Consider the following 24,885-nt stretch of genomic DNA (forward strand, 5'->3'; position numbering starts at 1 on the left):
ATGTGATGTGATGTGATGTGATGTGATGTGATGTGATGTGATGTGATACCCTAGACAAAAAAATCTGGCTGGCATTTCAGCAACTTGATTCTTTATTGAGTTTCTGAGAGATAAATGGTCCAAATTTTAATAGGCAGTCAGGAATAGAGTCCTGCCAAGGCTATGGCTTGCATACTAAAGAGTTCTAGCACTAGCAGTCACAGAACATTGGTGAAAAGCCATGAACTAAAACACAGACACAAATAAAGGCAAAGTGCTAAAATTAGAGACACATAGAATTGCCAATCTGAATAAAGAAATTTTCCACTTAACGTCATCTCTGACATTCTTTTAAAACTCTAGGTATTTAGGCTTATAGGACATATAGGAAATGTGGAATAGTACTTTCTCTCCTGTAGAATTCTCTGGTGGTCACTCCCTGGTAGAGAAGGTGGTCCAGTCTCATTGATTTGAAAATTTGGAAATAACCAATTTTTGGTTACTTTTTAGGATTATCTGGGAGCATGCATTGTTCTCACTGCAGCTGTTGCATCTATTGCATCAATAACTGAAACGTCTTATTCTGGTCTGGTGGGACTGGGCCTCTTGTATGCACTTACGGTATGTATGAAGGAAAATAATTTAAAGGAAAATGAATTTGTGCATAAGATTATATATACATAAATAAACATATGCATATAAATATACACTCATATATACATGTGTTTATATTTACATACATATATACATACATACACACATATGTTTTTAAAACCAACATGTGGATATCTTTCTAGGTCAGTTCTTATTAATGTGCAGTAGGGGAAGAACTTGAAACAAATAGCAAAATGAATGTCTTGTATGTACTGGATTCAGACCAAAGCCAAACAAGTTCAGAACAACTTGGAGTACATTCAGGCTCCGTGAGCCAATTATTTTTTTTTGATTGCAAGAACTCTCCCCTCCCCCTCCACTCCAGTGTACACACAAACACACACATGCACACACACACACACACACACGTTCACATGCTCAAAGTGCTCCTAAGTCTGTAAGAAAAAAATACACAATACTTGCTTAACCATGTTCCATTTTCTGTGTTGCCACATAATACTTTATATAGACTGTATTGATAACTTAAGCATTGACAAAAGAATGAATTATTGGACTAATGCAGGACACCAAAAACAAAATTTTTTTCCTCCTTTCAGATCAAGTCACTATTAAAGTCCTAGGTATACAGATTTCATTTATAGAGATTTTCATTTGGTTAAGGAAAATATTTTATTACATGTAACATTATTTAATAGTAATTAGAACTTAAGTACATTGTATACTATCAGATTTGGAAGTAGAATCAGGGGTTCTTAACCGAAGGTCCATGAACTTGTGTGTATGTTTTATATTTTAATAACTATATTTCAATATAATTGTTTCCTTTGTAATCATATTTATTTTATGAATTTACAACAATAATACAAGGGGTCCATAGTTTCCATTAGACCATGCCACAAAGAAAGGTTAATATTTAGTCCAAAGAATCCTCTCTACAATATACCTGACAAGTAATCAATAAGCCTTAGTTTGAAGATTTCCAAGGAAGGGGAACTCACAAGCTTCTAAGACCCATTCTACTTTTGGATAGTGCTAATTATTAGTAAAATCTTCTTGCGTAACATCTTAAATTTCCTTTTTTCAACTTCTACCTATTGCTATTAGTACTTCCATCAAACTAGATTAAATGATTTATTGGAGCATGTCCAATCAATCTTTTCCGAATTCACCTAATTGTACTATCCTCTAATTTACATCTCTCCCTTCTGTTAGTAAGAAGAGCAAAAGAAACTTTGCTTTGTACATTCTAGATAAACAATATCTACATAATTGCCCTGTTCTACCAGTCTAAGGACCCTCTCAAAAAAAGAAAATGAGATTAGTCTGTCATTTTCTGTTAGATCCCTTTCTTGAGTTTTGTCTTCTGTGGATTTCTGGACATCCCTACAGTTATTTTACTTAATGCCTTGTAACTACTCTCTGCAGGATCTAGCTTGGTATATGGTAAACATATTTGGCAGACAACTTCCCATCTCTCTCTCTACCCTGCCCCCACTTCCATTCAGTTTAATTTTGATTTTGACAATGCCAAGCAAATACATTCTTGCCAGACCTTGTTAATTGTTTTCCATCCCTAGATGCTTGTCATTTTTATGCTTTGAGCCATTGTCCAGAAAAGCAATCTTTATTTAATCTCCTAATTATAAACTCATGGCTCCTTTAAGCATTATAATAAAAATATATTTATCTGAGAATTTCCACTTTTTGATTGAATGTCAAGGCTTCTTGTTGTTTGCAGTGAGTTTTATATCTTGGAGCCAGAAATATTTTGTATAGGAATGTAGCTCCAATTTTATAATGGAAAAATTGAGAGAAATAATTAGATTTTTAGAAAGTCTCTTTACATAACTTTTCAGTACCACATCTCTTGTATAAATGAAGCTGTTCTGTAATAACAACAAAGTTCTATGGATTTCATTTCAGTATGTATTATAGCTAAGTATTGATTGATAATTCTGGTTAAAATTATACTTTTAAAAATGCCTAAATCAGTCAGTCTAGTTGTCAGTATAGTCCAGTGAAAGAAGCACTAAATCTGTCACCTGGCCATCTGGATTTGAATACATGCTCTACTGACCTGTATGACTATGGGCAAGTCACAGATTCTCTGAAATTCAGTTTCTTCATGTATAAAATGAGGAAAGTGGGTGAGACAGTCTCTCAGGTGTCTTTAAACTCTATATTTAAATTTGGATAAATACTGAATCTCTGCTTTGTTTTGTCTTGTTCAAATGTGGTTATGGGATAATTTCCTATGTCATATTAAAGTAAAAACATAAATAATTTGTCTAAGAATTATAGTTTTTTAAATTTACTTCAGAGATCTTTTAGAAAATAATTTTAAAATGAACATTTTTTAGTTTAGGTTCTTTCTTCTTTAGATGTTATTATGTGTAGCAAATCAGTTTCCCTGCTTGAGTCCTTTCTCCTCTACCTATGTAAATCTTACCCATTCTTCAAGGTCTATCTCAAGGTAATGACATCTATGGAATCTTTCCAACAATTCTAGCACTTAATGATCTCCCATATTATCTACTCTGCTCTTCTCCTACATTATGATAGACTTCTAAAATGTTAAATTGTATAATACACAAGTTTATGGTTTATACTCCCATATATTTTCCAATTGTTTCTTTGATATTAGTTTTATTTGTAGATTGTATGTTTTTGAGGTCAAACCATGTCATATTTGTTTTACATCTTCATTGCATGGTGTAGGTGCTAAGAACATAAGACTTAGTGCTTGATAGAATAATTTTAAAACTATTATCGAATACCAAATAGTTACTTTAAAATAGTTCATTTAAAATTATTTACCTTCTTTTCTCTTGATATAGATAACCAACTATTTGAATTGGGTTGTGAGAAACTTAGCTGATTTGGAGGTCCAAATGGGAGCTGTAAAAAAAGTGAACAGTTTCTTAACAATGGAGTCTGAAAATTATGAAGGAGCAATGGGTATTGTTCTATGTGTTATTTTCATAATCTTCATCTTTTTATTTTCTTTGTTTTGAGCTAAAATTTCAAGTTCTTCATTTTAATAACTAGGCAAAGCTACATTGGAAGACCAGATTCTTCAGCAAAAAGAAATGGGGCAAAGGAAATTATCTGGATAATTCAAATTAAAAGGAACTTTTTGTTTGAACTAACCAGAAAAGCTTTATTTAGCGATGGAAACCTTCTAAGGTATACAATGTATAAGCAGCTACGAACAATTTAAAATCGAAAGAATTAATCATACAACTATTACTCAAGATCAATACTTCTTAGTGTTTGATAAACCCAAAGACCCCAGCTTCTGGGACAAGAACTCACTATTTGACAAAAACTGCTGGAAAAACTGGAAAACAGTATGGCAGAAACTAGGTATAGACCAACATCTTACACCATATAACAAGATGAGGTCAAAATGGGTACATGATTTAGACATAATAAGTGATACCATAAGTAAATTAGGAGAGCAAGGAATAGTTTATCTGTCACATCTATAAAAAAGGGAAGAATTTATAACTGAATAAGAGACAGAGAGCATTACAAAATGTAAAATGGATAATTTTAATTATATCAAGTTTAAAAATACTTGCACAAACAAAACCAATGCAACCAATATTAAAAAGGAAAGCAGAAAGCTGGGAAATAATTTTTACAGCAAATGTCTCTGATAAAGGCTATCTCAACTATATAGAGAACTAGATCAAATTTACAAGAATATAAGTCATTCCCCAATTGACAAATGGGCAAAGGATATGAACAGGCAATTTTCAGATGAAGAAATCAAAGCTATCTATGGTCATATGAGAAAAATGCTCTAAATCACTATTGATTAGAGGAATGCAAACTAAAACAACTCTGAGGTACCACCTCACACCTATCAGATTGGCTAATAGGACAGAAAAGGAAAATAATAAATGTTGGAAGGGATGTGGGATAATTGAGACACTAATGCACAGTTGGTGGAGGTGCAACCATTCTGGAGAACAATTTGGGACTATACCCAAATGGCAATCAAACTGTGCATGCCCTTTGATCCGGCATACCACTACTAGGTCTGTATCCCAAAGAGATTTTTTTTTAATTGTTCACCATCTTAGGGAGGGCAAAGGTGAAGGAGGGAGGGAGAAAATTTGTAACTCAAAATTTTTAGATGAGGGTTAAAATTTGTCTTTTCATGTAATTAGAAAAAATAAAATACTATTAAAATAAAGTAAATAAATCATCCCTACCTTTACTAGGAAAAATAGTAAATATTTGTTTTACTGGTTTAATTACTCACCTAACAATAGATTCCTTATAACTTACTCTAGAATTATAGTACCAAAGAATCATTTAATTTTGGACCTTGATGTGAACCTTAAAAGCAATCTAGTCCAAATCCCTTAATTTGCAAAGGAGGAAACTGAGTCTGAGAGAGATGTTACTTTAAATTTGAAAAGAGTTTAGTCTTAGTAAAGGAAGTATATGGTTTATTGTTTTAAATTTTGTTTATCTTTTCCCAGATCCATCTCAAGTTCCAGAACACTGGCCACAGGAAGGAGAGATCAAAATTCATGATCTGTGTGTCAGATATGAAAATAATCTCAAACCAGTTCTTAAACATGTCAAGGCTTATATCAAACCAGGGCAAAAGGTATGGGAGCTCTCATTGTCATCATTTGATTAATATGAGGTTTGGTAATTGATTGGTTATATAGGATGAATGAAAGTGAAGAGCAAGGATGACACTAAAGTTACCATCATGTGAGATTGGAAAGGTGGTGGTATCCTCAACATAAATAGAAAAATTCAGAAGAAAGGTGGGTTTTGGAAAAACCTAATGAGTTCTGTTCTAGATGTGTTGAGTTCGACATACCCATAGAACATTTACTGTGAAATGATATTTGCCCAAGCTGACTGACCATCTTATCCAAGTGTATTTTTTGTTGGCCTATCTACAACATACACTTTGGCATTCAAATTATCTGGACTGTGGAATGAAAGAAAAGGTGAAAGTATCCTGGGAGTGAAAAGGAGAAAGATACTATTATTTTCTTATTGGTTTCATAAGTATATTTTCAAAACAAGTAGAGTAGAAAGTAGGCAACAATTGACTGACTTTATGGGATATCTCTCTGCTTTCCCTATCCCAGTATTTCCTTAATGTATCACTAAATCCTATATTTTACAGTTGTGTTTTTCTTGTATCTAAGAACTAATTTTCATCATGACCTTTTTCTGGTAATGACTTATATATGCAAAGGAACAGTATTTTAATTTTAACAGGGTATTTGTTTAATAAGAAACTGTGCCATAGGCAGGTAGTTAGTGCTCAAAGAAGTCCAGAGTTTCTGGAGGCCTGGCATCTACTGAAATTAGTTGAGTTTTAAATCTCTATGGGAGGAATACTGCCACTGACCTTCATGGATAAAAAGTTATTCCCCAAGAAGAGTAATCAGGGAAGATCCCCAGGCGCCCAAGAGAAAGCTTTCAAGGGACTGGGGTGAAGAGAGGGAGAACTGAACAATAGCAGCAAAACTTCCTCAGCAGGCTGTCCTTGATACCTCAGAGTTTGGCATCTTCTCTACCTCTAGCACATTCTTTTAAAAAAAAAAATCTATTTTTCCAAGCCCTATCCCCTCACTTCCAACACATCCATGGCTATTAAGGTTCCACAACTTCCTCTTTGTCAAGAGAAAGAGAGAGAGACGGAGACACAGAGAACTAGGGACAGAGAGAGGCAGAGATGGAGAGAGAAAGACACAGAGAGACAGACACAGACACAGACATTCAGAGACAGAGAGAGAGAAAAAGAAAGAAGGGAGGAAGGAAGGAAGGCAGGTAAAAAGGTATCTTTTTTGACTTTAAGTAACACCAAGCAGTCCCTTGAGAATTTTTGCATTTAGACTGGTTTTGGTCCCATAGCTATATTAGTTATGGTATTTAAAAAGCAGCAACTATCAGTGTTATTCTACTAGTTATTATTCTTGAAATGATCACCTTTAAGATAGAATAAGGCAATTTAATGTTCAGAAAGCCAACTAAATACAGAGACCAATGATAAAGTTTAAGACTGTGAGTGGATACAAGAAAGTTGATGTAGATTGGGATTGCTCGTAGAGAAATTTAACTAGGAAACCAAGTTTGTGTCTTACTAGTGCCAGTTCATGAGTATCAGTGAAGAGGAAGATCAGGAAAGTAAGACTATCCACAAATAAATGATTATACTATGAGTATGTAAATAAAGTTTTGGCATTTTTTCTGTCATTATATTTTTGAGTTAAAAATAATTTTGTTCAATTTCTGTTCTTTTTCATTGAGTTGTTGTTTGTGATCAATTCACCTTCTCTATCTGGAGGAGAGATGGTTGCTTCTCTGATCTTGCACCCCACCTCCATCACACACACACACACACACACTCGCACGCACCCTCTGCTCAAGAAACTTGAGTTACTTCCTATTACATCTGGGCTAAAATACAAATTCCTCTTTGGCATTTAAATTCCTTCACAATCTGACTCCAGTCTATCTTCCTAGACTATTTCCTCAATACTCGCTCACATATACTCTGCATTAGCCAAAGTAGCATAGTTAATGTTATCCATATATAACAATCCATCTTCTGCCTCTCTACCTTTGGACAGGTTGTTCCCAGTGCCTGGAATGTTCTACCTCCATATATACTTGGAATCCCTAGCTCCCCTCAGGGCTCAGTTTATGTACCATCTTCTACAGGAGACCTTTCCTAATTCTTCTAATTTTTAGTTCCACTCTCCACCCCCCCCAAAAATATTACTTTATATTTACTTACTCCTATACACATGGCCATCCCTACCTCCCCACTCTCCATTAGAATATGTCTTTAGGGGCAGCTAGGTGGTGCAGTAGATAGAGCACCAGCCCTGAAGTCAAGAGGACCTGAGTTCAAATCCAGCCTCACACCAAACACTTGACACTTACTAGCTGTGTGACCCTGGGCAAGTCACTTAACCCCAATTGCCTTAAAAAAAAAAAAGAATATAAGTCCTTAGTGGGGAGGAATTTTTTGGTAGCTCTATTCCTAGAACTAAGTAACTTGATTACTACATAGTATTCACCTAAATGTTTGTTGTAATTTTCTTAGGTTGGCATATGTGGTCGTACTGGCAGTGGAAAGTCATCATTATCGCTGGCTTTCTTCAGAATGGTGGATATCTTTGATGGTGAGTTGTTTGGAATGTTCTGCTGGAACTTTTTTTCCCTGAAAAAAAATACTTGCTTACTAACTTGTTATTTATATAGTGGTGAAAATAAAATATTTCTAGAATCAAGTGCAGTAAAGTATGTTGAAATCCCAATGGTTTTGAGTCTGGCTTCCCACATCAAGCATGTCAGGGTCAAAAATTCTGTTTTAAATATAGGAAAGAAAAGCTCACAGCTTATTGCATTTGAGAAAGTAAAGCATTTAGCCTTCATTCTCCTCTCCATAGATTCTACTTTAGAAATCATGTTAAATTGGATTAAGATATGGTAGTATGGCAACTTCTGTGGAGGAAAGGAAATAGAGGAGAAGATGTCAGGGAGGCAGAATTGATAGGACTTGGCAACTGATTAAATATAGAGAGAAAGGGAGAAGGAATCAAAGAAGACTGAAGTTTCAAATCTGAGTGGTTGGAAGCAACAGGAGTAGGGAAGTTTGAAGGCAGAATAATATTTAGAATAACATTTAATTATAATAATAAATCTTGTGAATGAATTTCATTGGACTTTTAAAAATATGAACTTGCATATTTTGTGAGGAAGGCACATATCTTGTTCAAAATATTTACATGCTAATTGTTAGTATTAATAATTACTATTATCATGACAAATAACAAAGCCATGGAAGTAATAAGAATTAAGCCCTGATGGAGAGTCATCATATTGCTTGATCCAACAGTTTTGATGAGGTATTCTTGAAAAAGTGAGTACTAGTCATCCAACTTAACTGTTAGCTCAAGGAGACATCTATAAAGTTGACTAGATGATCTCTAAGGTCTTTCCAGCTCTGAGATTATGTGAGGGGAGGTGTCAGGAACAGATGACCTTGTAGACTAGCAATTGCATTCTTCTGGAGCAGAAGGAAAGGGAAGGGAAAGAAAGGGAAAGAAAGGAAAAAGGAAGAGAGAAGAGGGGAAGGGGCAGAAGGGAATAAACAATTATAGAGCACTCACTGTGTGCCAGGCACTATGCTAATCACTTTGTAAATATCTCATTTGATGCTCACAACAATCCTGTAAGGTAGGTGCTTTAATTTTCCCCATTTTACAGTTGAAGAAACTAAGGCAAACTAAGGTTAAGCAACTTGCTCAGGGTCATACAGCTAGTAGGTGTCTGAGGCTAGATTTGAACTCAGGTCCTCTTGACTCCAAAGTCTAGCAATTTTTCCACTGTGTCACCTAGTTGTCTCCAAAAAAGGGGGTGGTATGTTACATTTGTGACAATCACGTTCTAGGCTTGTTGCTCAACTAAGAGTAAGGGCTATATAATTCCATGGGAGAAACAAATCAGGAAGGTCACATAACCCTTTTTCTTAGTTGAGTTTTAACAATCGAAATCCCTTTTCCCTGTGCCGGGGGATGGGGGAGGGGATAGATATCATGCCACAAGAATAGATCATGACCCTCTGTTGAACATCTCCAAGGTGTGATATTACTACTTGAACACCTTTTCAATCCAGGCATGCATTCCTAAAACTCTGACATACCTCAGAGAAAACATCAGGAACTCTGCAAGGTCAAGGGCAGAGTAGAAGACCTCTGCCAGGAATTGCTGGCACTGTAGCAAAGTTTCCTGTTACTCTTACTTAAATAAAAAATGATCCATGGCATTTATAGATGTACTTAGACTTAAAAAGCTTGGCACTTAGTTAACACATGATGTTAGTAAGACCAGGGTTATGATTTACATATTCAGACAGACCAATTAATTTTTCTGCAATTCTTAGCCACAGACAGTACTTCTAATCCCCTCAACCATTTTGAAAAGCCATAACACTGTTTCCGAGGACCCTAGGTGATGAAGAGTAAGTTGACTAAAGTATAATAACTGAAATATATTGGGGGAAAGGAGTGAAATTGGGCAAATTGCCATATTTGATAAATGATCGATAAGATCTAGGTATTTAAAAATGCAACACGGTAATTCTTTCAACATATTGGTAGAACACTTAAAACTTGACATTTCAGTCATTTGATTTTCCTTCCTATTCTTTTCATACAATATAAAGAATTCCTGGAAAAATAATCTGTGTTGGTTTCTATGAGCCATATAACTTCAAAAGAATAAAAAAATTCCTTTAAAAGAAAACAATGGAAATGATGATTTTGTTAAAATATATGTATGTGTATAATTTCTGTGTGATAATTTTGATTATTAAAATCTACTGTTCAACTTTGACGCTCTCTCTGTAAGACAAAGAAGTATTCCATCTTTAATAAACAAATATAATTTTATTGTTAATTTTACCATATGTTTATTATATGTATTTATTTTAAACAGGAAAGATTGTCATTGATGGGATAGACATTTCTAAACTCCCACTACACACTCTACGTTCCAGACTTTCAATCATTCTACAAGATCCAGTACTATTCAGTGGTTCCATTCGGTAGGTCCCTGACTTGGTGTGAGGAGTGCTAAAACATACCTTCATTCAACAAACATTTATTAAACACATAATTTGGGCTGTGTTGCTGGGGGAGATATAAAGTTTAGATAAGACATAGTCTCTACCCCCAAATGGATTATATCTAGTGGGGAGATAGATGCAAATATATGTAAAATATTACATGAAGCCATTTGCCAAGAGCGCTTTCTTTTGCACTTTTCCCCATATCATAACCCTCTGATACCTTCCCCTACTTTCTCCTCCTTCACTCCAGTCTCTGATGAATAGGGGCCACTTCTTTTTGCTAAGGCCAATCCCTCAACAGTCAGCCTTGATCCCATCCCCTCTTATTTTTCCCATCAGATTACCCCCACCATTATCCTCACATTCTCTCTAACCTTCAGTCTCATTCCTTGTCTTCTTGCTACAAACATGCCTGTCTCTCCTCCCATCCTTAAAAAAATCTTCAAAAATACATGTTTAATATATACTTGTTTATATTTATTACTATTTATAAAAACTTCTAGAAAAAAAGTGACTCGTAAGCTTCAAAGGAGTAGGTTGTTACTGGTTTGCAGGATCAGGGAACTTCATAGACATGACTTTTAAATTGGATTTAAAAGATGGATATGAATTGCACATGTGAATTAAGGTAGAGAGGGAAAGTCAAGAAACAATATGAATGTTACTTTGAGCTCTCCCCACATATGCTAAAGTTCACGGAAGGTGCTATTCTCTTTAAGTATGTGTATAAAGATATCTGCAATTTAAGACTGGAGATGTTTATACATGACAAAATTATCCAAGTGATTATGTTTGAAGTTTTTCCATCAAAAATGTAATGCTTAGATTAACCGTTTTTTATTATGGTTAGCCTTATCTGAAAGATATAAAACAGAATGTTCCCAAAGAATTAAAACATAAGACAATGCCAGGCATGATAGTAGTTCATATTTCTCTTTTCCAACATGTCTGTGCTGTCCCATCTGCATTATCTTTTTTTTAATATCATTGTCACTGCCCTGTGATTCCATCTTAGAATTTTCTTCCTTTATAATAAAGTACAGTTAAATTAAACAAATAAACATGTTGTATTATTAATAAATATCTAATAATATCACCACCAGTATCACTATTTTTATCCAGCCCAATATGTTTTACTATGCAATATACTGTGATCAAATAAATATTCACTTTTTAATTGTTCAACCAATTCCACTTCATTGATAAATTAATTTATTTTCCCCTACAGATTTAATTTAGATCCTGAATGTAAATGTACTGATGATAGACTTTGGGAAGCTCTAGAAATTGCTCAACTCAAAAACATGGTTAAGTCACTTCCAGGAGGTCTAGGTATGTCTTTTAACTCTCCTGTTCTCTGTGTGTTTTTTTAAACATATATTTGTAACATTTGTAGTTTGTTCTTTTATAATGAGTTCATCTGTACAATTGTAGTAGGTTCATTAGAATACCATGGAATTAACCTCATTACACTATCATTTTATACAAGGTTTTTTTTTGTTGTTGTTCTTCAGAAGTTAAATCACTTGGAATGATGTCCAAGAAGACCTGCTTTATGCCAATAGATCTTGCTCCTGAGAATTATAACAAGGTTCTTATATATGTATTCTAAGCACATTTTGGAAAAAAAATGACCTAAAAATACTACCTATACATTTTCCTCATTCTCACCAAAAACCTATCAATGTAGGCACATAACACTTTAAATTAGTATTCCCTGTACATACAATACACACTATGAATTACTTTTAATGAATGGTCCATTAGGCATTGCAGTGTGCATGCTGTTTTCTTCTACACAATTCTAGCCTCATAGAATGGCTAGAATTATGTAGAAGAAAATAGCCTTCTATCTAGGCAGGCTTTTATTTTGCTGCTAAGAGTACACTAGTTTTCAATAAATTTTTACTCTAATATCAAAAATATAATTTACCTCATGTCACACTACCCTGTGTGGCCTTGGATAAGTCACTTAACCTTTGTTTCAGTTTATTCATTTGTAAAATGAGAATAATAATAGCACCTATTTCCCAGGGTTATTGTGAGAATCAAATGAGATAATATTTGTAAAATGTTTAGTTCAGTACCTGACACATTCTGTAGGTACTATATAAATGCTATTATTATTATTTTATCAGAATACTTTTTCTTGCTTTACCATGCCAAGAGCTGAATTGTATGAGTTCCTAGATTTAATTCAATTAAAAACATTATGTATACCTACTGGGTGAAGAGCACTGTGCTAGGGGCTAAGTAAGATACAAAGGTTAGTAGGTAAGTAGAGATATGTCTTTTGGGATGTCTATGGGATAAGTCTTTTAATTACATTCCAACAATACTGCCACCAACATTGCAGAGCAGATTATTAAACAGATGGTTAGCCAACATCTAGAAAAGGAAGCAGTAGCCACCAAGAGTTAGCATAACTTAATTAAGAACAAGTTATGCCAGACTTTTCTGTACTTCTTTTGCTTGATCTTCACCCAGGTAAAGCCCACTAACTATGAATGTATCCAGAGGCTCTGCCCTGGGCTCTCTTCTTTTCTTATCAACTCTCTTGGATTCAGTGATCAGCTGTATGCAGATGATTGCCACTTCTGTCCATCCAACCCCAACCTGCCTGCTAAGCTCCAGTCTCACATCACTAACTGCTTTTTGAACATCTCCAACTGGGTTTCCCATAGAAATCTCAGACTCAATACGCCCAAAACGAAACTTCTCAGCCTTCTTTCCAAACCCTCTACTCTTTTGAAATTTCTCTGTGTTTAGGGCACAACATCCTCCCAGTCACATAGTTTTATAACCTTGGTGTGACTCTCAACTCCTCACTTATATTCACCATATAGATCCAGTTTGTCATTAAGTTTTGTGATTTTCACCTTAACAACTTCTCTCTGCTTGCATAACCATCACCCTGGTTCAGATTCTCATCATCTCACTCTTGTAACATTGTAATAGCCTCCTGGTCGGTTGCCCTGCCTCAAATCTCTCTCTGTTTTAATCCATCCACCTCTTATCTTACATTTTTATGGTATTTCCAAAGCACAGGTATAACCATGTCACCCCTTCCCCTACTTAAGAAACTCTACTGGTTCCTTATTGCCTGCAAAATCAAATATAACGCCATCTGTTTGGTATTCATGACCCGGCCCCTTCCAATATTTCCAGTGTTCTGACACTTTACTCCTCTCCACTTACTCCATGATTCAGTGAAAGTGACTTTTTTTTTATTTTTAGTGAGGCAATTGGGGTTAAGTGACTTGACCAGAGTGACACAGCTAGGAAGTATTATGTGTCTGAGGCCACATTTGAACTCAGGTCCTCCTGATTCCAGGGCTGGTGCTCTATCCACTGTGCCACCTAGCTGCCCCAAAAGTGACTTTCTTGTTCTTCACACATGACACTCCATCTTCTGACTCTCTGCCTTTTCAATGGTTGGTCCTATTGCCCAGAATAGCTTTTCCTCCTAATCTCTGCTTCCTGGCTTCCTTGAAGACTCAGTTCAAATCCTACTTATGCAAGCAGTCTTTTCCATTCTCCCTCCTCCCCCCTGCTAATGCCTTCCATTTATACCATATTCATCTTTTATGAACATTTTTTGCATGTTACCATTAGAATATGAGCTCCTTAAGGACAGAGACCATATTTTTTCTTTCTTTGTATCTCTAGAACTTAGAACAGTGCCTGGCACATACTAATAGATTCTCGTTAACTAACAATTTTGTTTCCTTTTGTATCAGTATTATTAAACTAGTAGAACAGAGTATTGTAAACATGTTGTTAGACAATGAACTATGTTATAGACATAATTTATCTAGAATTTAGCTTAGCATTTTATAGGATATTTCATACTGTTCTTGTAGAAAAGATGGGGAAATGTGGCCTAACTGATAGTACCTTTAGATAGATTTTTCTAGGTTCAGGGTAGTCATTAATGGCTCCCAGAAAAGTTTCTTCAGGTTCCATGTATTCCATGGATCCACATTAACTCAAAACCACATAAAAGTACCACAATTGTGTTTACTTGTAGTAATGATCCAGAGGATGAGATTAACTCAAAACAAAGACTTTTAATGAAACAGCATGGTTTAAAAGGCTGTTACAATTGAACATTTCACCTATAAAACACTTTCCTATAATGTACGTACTCTTAGTGTGAAGAATGAACACATTAAGGTATCACACATGGCCAAATACACATGCAGGAAACATATGTAGGCAAAGCACGTGCATGGATTTATATCGATCTGATAGCTTATTGAGCTGAAAAAGTCCTTTGGACTGAACTTCTAGTATCAGAATAAAAGTCCCTATTCCAATCCTCTTTCTAACTTAATCTCCTTTAACTTGAGACAATTCCTGATTGTCAGCCTTCATTTCCCCACAGTGGGCTGAATTCCATCAAAGCACAATGGGCCGCATGGGTATAGCTTCCCTAATTTCCAAAATGCTCTGGGTCTTCTGTGCAAATGAATAGATAAAAGAAGACAAGAAAAAAAAACCTTCTATTGTTCTAGAGGAAACAAATTGTTTGTTCCCTGCATTCCACATGCAAATGTTGTTGACAAAACTTTATTAGGTTTTGAGCTGCCCTATACTTCACTTTCTTGGGCCTCAGTTTCCTCATCTATAAAATGGGAGGGTTGGATTAGTTTCTTTCTAGTTCTAATGTGTAATTTTGGTTTAATTTTCTATTTTTAGTGTTAAAAAGCCCCTATATTGCACTATAGAAGGGAAATATTTTTAACTTTCATCTTGTTAGTTCTGTAGTGTTTAATCTCTTTCTTTCAGTTATCTCAAAGTTTGTTAATGGAGAGAGAGAGAGAAATGGAGCTTCTCAAGGGAATAACTCCAAACCAAGGACATACTGAAATGACATAGAAGTATGGTACTCAATAAATTAAGCACATGAGCATTTTATTATAGTGCCCAGTTTGGTTCCAAATATGACTTCCTTGGTCAGGTGACATGTAAGCATGGGTTTTCCAGTCCAAAGTCCTAAAGGAAAATAGGGATGGAGAGGGTGGGTCTGGGGGATTTAAGACCTTCAAATTTATAGGTTAGTTTGTGGGTGTCCATTTGGGCTGTGATGTACTAGTCTTGGGTCAAGAGCATTGTCCTAATTAGGTAGGGGCTGTTTTTCCTACATACTTATTCTGTCTCCTTTTGCTCCTTAAATGTGTCATGTGGAGAAGGGAGCATTAGGATGGGCTCTTTGCTAAGAAGGAGAGCACAGCACATTCCTAATTTCATTGCCATTTAGAGTCACTCAAGGGGATGAAGAGAAAAAGGAATTTTTCTCCCTGTCTCATTCATTCTATGGAGAACAGGTCCCAGGAACATTTACAGATAATACATGTGTATTAACCAGTATTTCTTCCTTAATTTAATGACCTGATTGGTTATTTCAAGATAAATTTATTTTATTCTCCAAATTGATTACTCCCCCTGCCCCCCAACCTTCAGTTATAGTCAGAAACTGTCAATCAGGATGGCTGCTGCTTAGACTGTGACCTACCTGGTTCCATTAATTGTATTCTAGGCACTTTCCAGGAAATGGAATCCAGATTCTTAGGTTCTCTAGATTCTGGATTCCAAACACTGATTTGCCAGGAAGAGCCTCTGACCTCAATCTGAATGTCTAATACAAATGTATAATCATTGTCAGGTATACAAGAATAGTGACATGATAGTGTTTAGTTAATGAAGGTAACAGGAAGGTGAATCTGGACCAGATGCCTTAACTAGTAACTAGTAACTGATGGTAACTGATACTATTGCCAATCATATCTAAAGTAATTAAGTCCACAGTTGTTGAGTTAAATGTGCCTTCTTGCTGTTTAGTCATTTTCAGTTGTGTCCAACTCTTTGTGACCCCTTTTTGGGGGTTTTCTTGGAAAAGATAATGGAGTGGTTTGCCATTTCCTTTTCCAGCTCATTTTACAGATGAGCAAACTGAGACAAACAGGGTTAAGTGACTTGTCCAGGTCACATAGCTAGTTAGTGTCAGAAGCCAGGTTTGAACTCAGGAAGATGAGTCTTCCTGACTCTAGGCCCAGCACTCTATTTACTGCACCACCTAACTTCCCTCGCCCATGTGTCTTATCTGGTAGTAAAAATCAGGTGCATTTATTTGTGTCAAGGGGAGCTTATCTAAGGCAGATGGATATTTTTGCAATCCTAATTTAGTTGAGAGGAAAACACATCCTACGTTTGAGTGCTAATTAGGTGGTCTCCATTCTGAGCAAAAACTGGAATAACTTAAGAAATGTCATGTCATGGAAAAAGATTGGGAACTTTTCTTGAGAAGTCTTAGGGTGAATTTTAGGGATAGTTCCAAAGAGGTTATCTGAAGGCTTCTCAATACTTCTTTTGAAAAAAAAATTAAAAAAAAATACTTCTTTTGATCTTTTCTCTGAGGTCCGAGACAGCCACACTGAAGGACTGGTGTACAGGTACATGCCCATTTCCTTTTTTCCCCACTTCAGTACTAAGAAATCTACATTAAGAGCAGTGTATGCAGTCTATTACACCTTTGTGGCCCCATCCTTCATTTATATGTAAGTGGTATGTAGGGAGTAGATAGGTGTAACAAATTTTCTGTGTTGACAATGATGTTTTTAATAATATTCACTTTGTGAAATGTTAATGCAATAATATAGGAAAGGAATATGTTGAAAGGGCAATAGTATGCTATAATGAAAAAGAGCGTAACACACTAGGTTTTGGTCTGCAACTCACTAGCAGGATGACTCTGGGCAAGCCATTTTCTAGGACTCAGTTTCCCCATCTGTTAAATGTTAGTTGAACTACAATAACTACGAGGTCACTTCAAGCCTTAGAAATCTATGATTCAATGATAATGCGCTTCTGTCCCCAACAAATTTACTTATTATAACAATAATAAGCATTTATTAAGTACTGTGCTTGGTGCTAGGGATAAAAACACGAAGGATAAAAACACGAAGCTGAGACAATCACTGCCCTCAGGGATTTTACATTCTACTGGGAAAGACAAAACCCACTTGAGATAATCCAAGTTTTTTCAGCCTTCTCCAAGCTCCCTCCTTACTGTCTCCAAAAAAAATAAAATCATCTGTGACTGGAAGCAGTCCAAATGGTACTTTGCCTCTGGAAAACAATATTGTCAGTGGCCTGAGTGTTATCTTGGGACACAGTGGCTGCTTCCCAACATGTCCTACTATTTTGTTAATGGAAATTTTCAGTTGTACTTCTCTGATATAATCCTTGCTTCTTATCTAGATGCGGTTGTCACTGAAGGTGGAGAAAATTTTAGTGTGGGACAAAGGCAGCTGTTTTGCCTTGCCAGAGCCTTTGTCCGCAAGAGCAGCATTCTCATCATGGATGAAGCCACAGCGTCTATTGATATGGCTACAGTGAGTGAATAGCTTCAGTTTTTAGAGTTGACTTATTAACTATTGATTAAGGGAATGTAATGTATATGAGGACCTGAGCTTCTTAAAAGTCCAGGTGGTTGGCCTAGATTATTGGTCTGTGTAAAAAAAAACCCCACAAAACTTTATACATTTATAGGTATATGTGTACATATATATATATATATGTATATATACACACACAAATATAATACTCTAAGTGTAGGCATTCCATTTATGAATAGAGATTTGAAACTATTCTGCAACATGTAGTACTAGAGAGTTGCCTGAGTCACCAAGAAGTTTAAGTGACAACCAGCATGTATCAGAGGTGAAATTTGAACTTAGAATTTTCAAATGCTGAGGCCAACTTTCTATCAACTTCACCATGTTGCTACATGTTGCTACACACACACAGACACACACAAACACACACAGACACACACACACACACACACCCCTAACTAATATGACTTACTAGGAGTATCCATTATGTGTCATAGGCCCTTCAGAATTACAAACAGAGTAGATGTGGACCTCCTTTCAGAAAGCTTACAATATAATGGGGTGGGACTCTATGAGTTTATGCGTGCGCATTGTATGTATATATGTAATTTATTGGCAATCAATACATATCATATCATTCTAAAATAACTTTCATTTCCTTTGACACGAATAAGCAACCTTTAAAAATCTAAGTCTGGGCTGTGGGATTCCAAATGAGCACTGGCCTATTAGCCAATTTTTTTTTGAATTGGCATGAAAATAACTAAAACTGTTTAATGTCATTATATGGCAACAGTGCTTATTTAGATTCATGATTTTGTGTTTTACATATTTGTGTGGTGTTTTATAGTCAGTACCACATGCTACCTCCCCCTACAAAATACTTCTAATTTAGGATCACTAAAGGACAGCCTTCCTAATTATTCATTCAAAAGATAACTGCAGGAAAAAAAAGTACTGAGCCCATCCGATAGTAACTTTGGCAAACTAGTAAAGTGTCCAATAGCTATCTCTCAGTTACCCCTAGCTTCAGATTCTCCTCCCACAAACCTTAAAGATAACTTTTAGAACTTCATGAAATAATACATTTGCTTGTAACACCCTCTTCATCTCTGAACTTGGAAAATTAGAGAAACAGAATTTCTAGGCATCCTCAAGCTGTGGAGAAACTACTATTTCATACTGACTTGCTAATTTCATATCATTTTTATCTGTTCATTAAATACTGTCTACTAAGGAATAGCCAGTGCAGCTTAGCTCACTACTCTGTGCATTTGGGGAATACACACACACACACACACACACACACACACACACACACACACACAAAACAACAAATTTTTAAAAAATATTCTATGATTGAGCTATTTCACAAATTCTTAGACAAGAATGACCAAACTATTCCAAACTGATGAAGCTTTACTTTTGTTAAAGAGAATCCCGTGCTGCTTGCTGGTCTATATCTCCTTAGAGAATAAAGCAAGAGGAAATGAAATTAAGTGGCAGTAGGAGAGGTTTAGATCAGAAGAATAGAATGTCCTTACCAGAAGATTTCCTAATTACTGAAGCAGTCTGCTAAGAAAGATGCAGAATCTTTATTCATGGCAATCTTTAGGGTTATGTGGGAAAGTCAGCCAGGCCTGGAATTAAAGAAAATAAGGGGAAAAAAAATAATTCCCTTGCACCAATGTTGACCATAGCCTGCCCCCAGGTCTATCTATAGATATATAAGGAAAATAGAGGATAAATGAGGTAAATGAGAGAATAAAGAAGAAAAAAGAAGGTAAAGGGGAATTTTGGATAAATTTTTATTGTTTAGGAATGGGGAAATAGAAGTAAGCCCACTAAAGAAGCAGGAGCTACAAATGCTAAGTCTGGATCCTACTAACCTCTGTGACTAAGAGCAAGTCACTTACTCTCTCTGGACCTTAGTTAACATTTCTAAAATGAAGGAGTTCTTCTGGTTAGAATTTTAAGGACTGGATTAGGAAGTTGAAAATGGCAACCTTAGAGCACATATTCTTTTTATTTATTTGTTTATTTATTTTTAGTTTTCAACATTCACTTCATAAGATTTTTAGTTCTAAATTTTCTCCCCCTCCCTCCCCTTGCCCTCCCTAAGATGACATGCAATCTGATATAGGCTCTACATATACATCCATATTAAACATTTTCACATTAGTCATGTTGTAAGGAAGAATTAGAATCAGTGGGAGGAACCACAAGAAAGAAGAAAAAGAAAGAAAGAGAGAGAAAAAGAGAGAGAGAGAGAGCAAATAATATGCTTTGATCTGCATTCAGACTCCATAGTTCTTTTTCTGGATGTGGATAGCATTTTCCATTATGAATCTTTTGGAGTTGTCTTAGATCCTTGCATTACTGAGAAGAGCTAAGGCTATCAAAGTTAGTCATCACACAATGTTGCTGTTACTGTGTACAATGTTCTGATTCTGCTGACTTCACTCAGCATCAGTTCATGTAAATCTTTCCAGGTTTTTCTGAAGTCTGCCTAGAGCAGTGATTCTTAATCTGGTGTCTGTGAACTTACAAGAAAATATTTGGCAACTGTATTTAAATAGAATTGGTTTCTTTTATAATCCTGTGTATTTGATTTTATGCATTTAAAAACATTCTGAGGAGTTCTTAGGCTTTAGCAGATGGCTAAAGGGGTCCATGACACACACAAAAAAATGGGTAAAAGCCCTTGCCTTAAAACCTTTAGCCCATTCCTCCCCACTGTCGATGGAAGGCAGCATCATGTAATGGAAAGAGTGAAGAATTTGGAATTCAATTCTGATTTCTGTCACTAACCTATGTGACTTCAGATAGGTCATTTAGCCTCTTAGAGCCTCATTTTCCTCATCTGTCAGGTTGGCTTTTGAAGCCATTGGTTGACTTAGAAGATTTCTAAATTCTCTTTCAACTCTAAATCTAATTAACAATTAGATTAACAATTCTATGGACACTTTTAATACATTGACAATCAAAATTCATAATTCTGCTTTCTTCATGGGATAAAGAGACTGTAATATGTTAAAGATGCTACTATTGGTGATTCAGGCTCATTTATCTTAATATAGCATTATTTTGATTTTTTATGTATTTTAAATTTAACCATGTCATGATTATTTGATTTCACCCTCTTCCTTAGGTTTTTGGCCTATTTTCTTACTTGTAGACAAGAAGATGGAATTTTCAAATGGTAGGCTAGTTAAAATTACTTTGACTCCTGGAAAAATATTAGAAATACCAGCTGATTAAAGGACTGGTGTGAGAGTATTTGGGGAACGAGGTAGTGACGATCATTTCATCAAGAATAAGTCATGGCAAGATAACCTCACTTCCTTTTTTGATGTAGTTACTAGAATGGTAATTGGATACTGTATATAAAATTGTAGACCTAGAATTTAGCAAGGCATTTGACATAATTCTCAGGATATGCTTGCAGACATAGTAAAGAGACATGGGCTAACTGATATTATATTTACAAGGATTTGGACCTGATTGAATGCCTAGACCCAAAGAATGACAATTAATGAATTGATCTCAGCTAGGGGAGGCTTCTAGTGCAGTGCTCCAGGAATGGATCCTTCCAAATCTACTCAAAATGGCTTTAAAATAAACCATCTGTGTAAAATCTGGGAAAGCTGTCTGTGTAAAACCTTCAAGCTAGAAAACCATAGAGTAGCTACAATATAGGAGGAAGAACAGCATGTAAGACACCCAGAATTTCACAGGAGACAAAATAAAAGGAGTCATAAGTAAAACCCATAGTGCCAAATATCCATAGACAAATATAGACAAACACTTTAGGCTGCAAGCAAAAGGAACTAAGGATCCTAAGAAATGGAAGCAAATTGACTTAAAAGATCTAACTTATTTTTGGTAGGATGAAACTCATGAAGAAACAATATAGGTAAAAGGAAAGGAGTTAGATAATACATTGTATTGTATCACATTATATCATATCATATTTAGAATATATTTTATAGAATGTTTATATATATGATACATAAATATTATAAAATATTTTATAATCTTTTATATTGAGACAATATGCAGTACTTCTCTAAAGAATTCCAAGAATTAGAGAAGTAGAATGTAGAGTATTTGGGTGAAGCGTTATAGAAGGGAAAAGTAGAAGTGATTTTTCACTTCAGCATATACTACATATCATTTGGACAAGAATATAAAAAAATAAGATGATCATAAGACAGGTTAATAAACCTAGCATGCAGGCATATTATAGGAGTAATGGGGACTTCAATTATCTAAGCATCTGCTAGAGCTCTCACTCTGTCAAAAGCAATTAATAAGTTTTTGTCTTGCCTTTAACAATAATTCCATTCTTCAAAAGGTAGGGGAATCAACAAAAAGGTATTTTATTATGAATTCGGTTCTCACCAACAAGGAGAACTAGCCACTGGGGAGAAAATTTTGGGCACCTTAAGGGTTTAGGGGAGAGAGAAGTTACCATTGTTTATAAGAATTTGTGAATGAAAAGGAAAGGCAAGCCAAGCATAATAATAGATGCATCTTAGATTTGGGGAAAGCAAATTGCAAAGATTAGAGGAAGAATCAATGGACTAAAATTCTATAGGGGAAGTCAGCCCAGGAGGAATGGCAAAACATCAAGAATGAGATTCTGAAGATACAAAGAGAAACAATTCAAATGAAAAGGAAAAATGGGATTGTCTATATAGACTGATGTATACAGAAATCACCAATTAACTTAGTTTTTTAAAGGTGTGTATGCCCTTCCTCAAAAAAAGAGCGTAATAGGAGTCAACAGCAGGTCATAATTCCCAATATTAGCCCTAAAGAAGATTTGAAATGATGCGTCTTGGTCCCCTCTTTGTAGAGGTGTGTGTGGTGGTAGGGTGGGGAACCTGTGAGTGTCGAATATTACATATACTATCAGATATAATTGATGCATGTATTGGTTTTCCTAAAGAGCCTTCAATCCTTTTTTTTTTTAATTTTTAGTTAGAAGGAATGATGCTGGGGAGGAGAAGGGAGATGGATATATTTGGAAATAAAAATGATATAAAATAAAAGATCACTTTAGTTTGATATTTTTAAAGAGTAAAAAGAAATATGGAAGATGACTCAAAAGGAGGTAACAATAGGTAGACAGAATGTGGAACAGTTCTATAAAAACTGTGTCAAGTTACAAAGCCCAGAATGATATGAAGTTAATGAAGGACCACAAAAATGGATGTTTTTAAAGCTATATTGAGGGGAAACCGACAAAAAGTACTTTTTCTTCTTAGCTATATTGGCATGAGAAGAGACAAAAAATGAGCAACTTCTGGCATTTTTGTTTTACAGGAAAATATTTTGCAAAAAGTGGTAATGACAGCCTTTGCAGACCGCACAGTTGTAACAATTGCTGTAAGTATAAGAGACGTTAATTTGATCATTTTCAGTCCTTTGTTCCTACATCTTGCCATCTTCCTTCAATTTTGAATGATTAAAATATATTTATACATATAATTAGTTATTCCTCTAACAGTTACTGCATATGTGCCCCTCCTCCCAAAAGAAAAAATCACCTACAGCTTAAAAATCTTTTCTTCAGCATTTCCAAACTACATTTGGGTACCTCAGTTGGAAAGTAAGCTATAAGGTATAGACCTAATGCTATAGAATCCAGAGGAACTCATCTAATGTTTATGCATTTAATCCCACTCTTTTGCGGTCTAAGGCTATTCTTCCCTGGCACAGATGTTTGCTCATGTGGAATAATTCTGTCCTTCAACAGATGTCTCAGTTGCTTTCCCAGGAGCATAATGTGGTGGTCTGAATAGCAGTTTAGGAATGAGTATTCCTAAATTTGATTGTCAACTCTGCTACTGGTTTTCTGCACCTAATTTAGGTGCTTTCATTGATACATCTGGGAAAAAATAGTCACCACCCTACCTTGTGGTATAGTTAGAGACTTTAATTTTGGAAAGTGCTATGTCCATGTCATAAAAATGACTTTTTATGCTGTACCTTCATCTCAAAACTTTTGTGCAATTTATCTTACTTCTACTTAATATAAACTTTTGTTATTTTTTCAATCTGACTTTTTCCCCTTCACTGGCTTTTGGGAAATTCTTTCTTGTATTCAGCCTTACCACTCAACAACAGTCGTCTTTCAATAAAACAACTGCACATTTTCCCTCCTGCTAACACTTCCTCTTGTTCTTCTTTCTGTTCTTCTTTTCTTTCTAGCATCGGGTGTCTTCTATTATGGATGCAGGCCTTGTTTTAGTCTTTTCTGAGGGTATCTTAGTGGAATGTGATTCTGTTCCAAACTTGCTTGCTCACAAGAATGGCCTCTTTTCCACTTTGGTGATGACCCACAAATAGATCATCAAAATCTACTCAGCATATAAAGCATCTCATTCTCTGGTAGTTACTTCACTAGCTTCTGTACCGTAATACAAATGAACCTTAATGGCTGTATGCAAAGGTGTGGGAGTGCAGTGGGGAGTGTAGTTTGCCATTGGCCTATATTGCCCAAAAGAAAAAAAATTGCCCCAAATGGGGTAAATTTATTAAATTATGCATATATACGTAAACATATGTGTATTGTCATAAATGGGGTAAAATAACGATTTCAAATATGAATGTAAAGAGTGAATCTATTGTCACCAGATTCATTTCTCATTTAAAGTAGAGGTTCCCAAAGTGGGCGATACCATCCCCTGGGGGGTGCTGGAATGACCCAGGGATGTGATAGTAGCCTCAGGTGCAATTGGGGAGTGTTGAATAAAAATAAGGGGGCAGTAGAAGCATGAGAAAAGAAGAAAAGATAAGAAAATTTTGAAAAATCATTCATACATGTTTCATCTGTAGTATAACAGAGTTAAAGTTGTAGTGATTACATTATTTTCCAAATAAACACACAAAATGAAGTTATAACCAATCAGTGGTCAAGTCTGCTGACAGGTCTTAACAAGCAAGTGTTGGCAGGTGAGCACATAGCACATTGTCGGGAAGTCCAGCATGCATGGGCAGGAATATGTGCGTGTAATGACTTGTTTACAATATGAAATTATACGGTTACCTGACACAATATCACATCACCAAAATTTCAATGCAGGAAAAAAACCCACAAACTTACAATAAATTATTAAATTTAAGATACACAATTTTTTACAAAATATTTTATATTTTTTGAAATGACACAAATTAAAAAAAAAATATGTTAAAGGATTAAAGATTTCCAGGGGGGCACTGAATAATTTTTTTAAAAGGAGGTGGTAGGCCAAATAA

At 35.4% G+C, this 24,885-nt stretch overlaps 1 protein-coding gene across 2 annotated transcripts in view; it reads left to right on the top strand.

Moving 5' to 3' along the window:
* The window catches only part of ABCC9 (ATP binding cassette subfamily C member 9), a 194,025-nt gene that overhangs the window by 163,512 nt on the left and 5,628 nt on the right, over nucleotides 1-24,885 (top strand). For both annotated transcript variants that reach the window (XM_027838609.1, XM_027838610.1), the window contains 8 exons: nucleotides 490-600; nucleotides 3,432-3,552; nucleotides 5,091-5,221; nucleotides 7,691-7,769; nucleotides 10,087-10,195; nucleotides 11,448-11,551; nucleotides 17,483-17,616; nucleotides 22,951-23,013. In XM_027838609.1, the coding sequence (XP_027694410.1) occupies nucleotides 490-600; nucleotides 3,432-3,552; nucleotides 5,091-5,221; nucleotides 7,691-7,769; nucleotides 10,087-10,195; nucleotides 11,448-11,551; nucleotides 17,483-17,616; nucleotides 22,951-23,013 (852 nt within the window). The remainder of the gene's footprint in view (nucleotides 1-489; nucleotides 601-3,431; nucleotides 3,553-5,090; nucleotides 5,222-7,690; nucleotides 7,770-10,086; nucleotides 10,196-11,447; nucleotides 11,552-17,482; nucleotides 17,617-22,950; nucleotides 23,014-24,885) is intronic.

Source organism: Vombatus ursinus, unplaced genomic scaffold (genome assembly GCF_900497805.2).
Source record: "Vombatus ursinus unplaced genomic scaffold, bare-nosed wombat genome assembly UNPS02014830.1, whole genome shotgun sequence".
NCBI lineage: Eukaryota > Metazoa > Chordata > Mammalia > Diprotodontia > Vombatidae > Vombatus > Vombatus ursinus.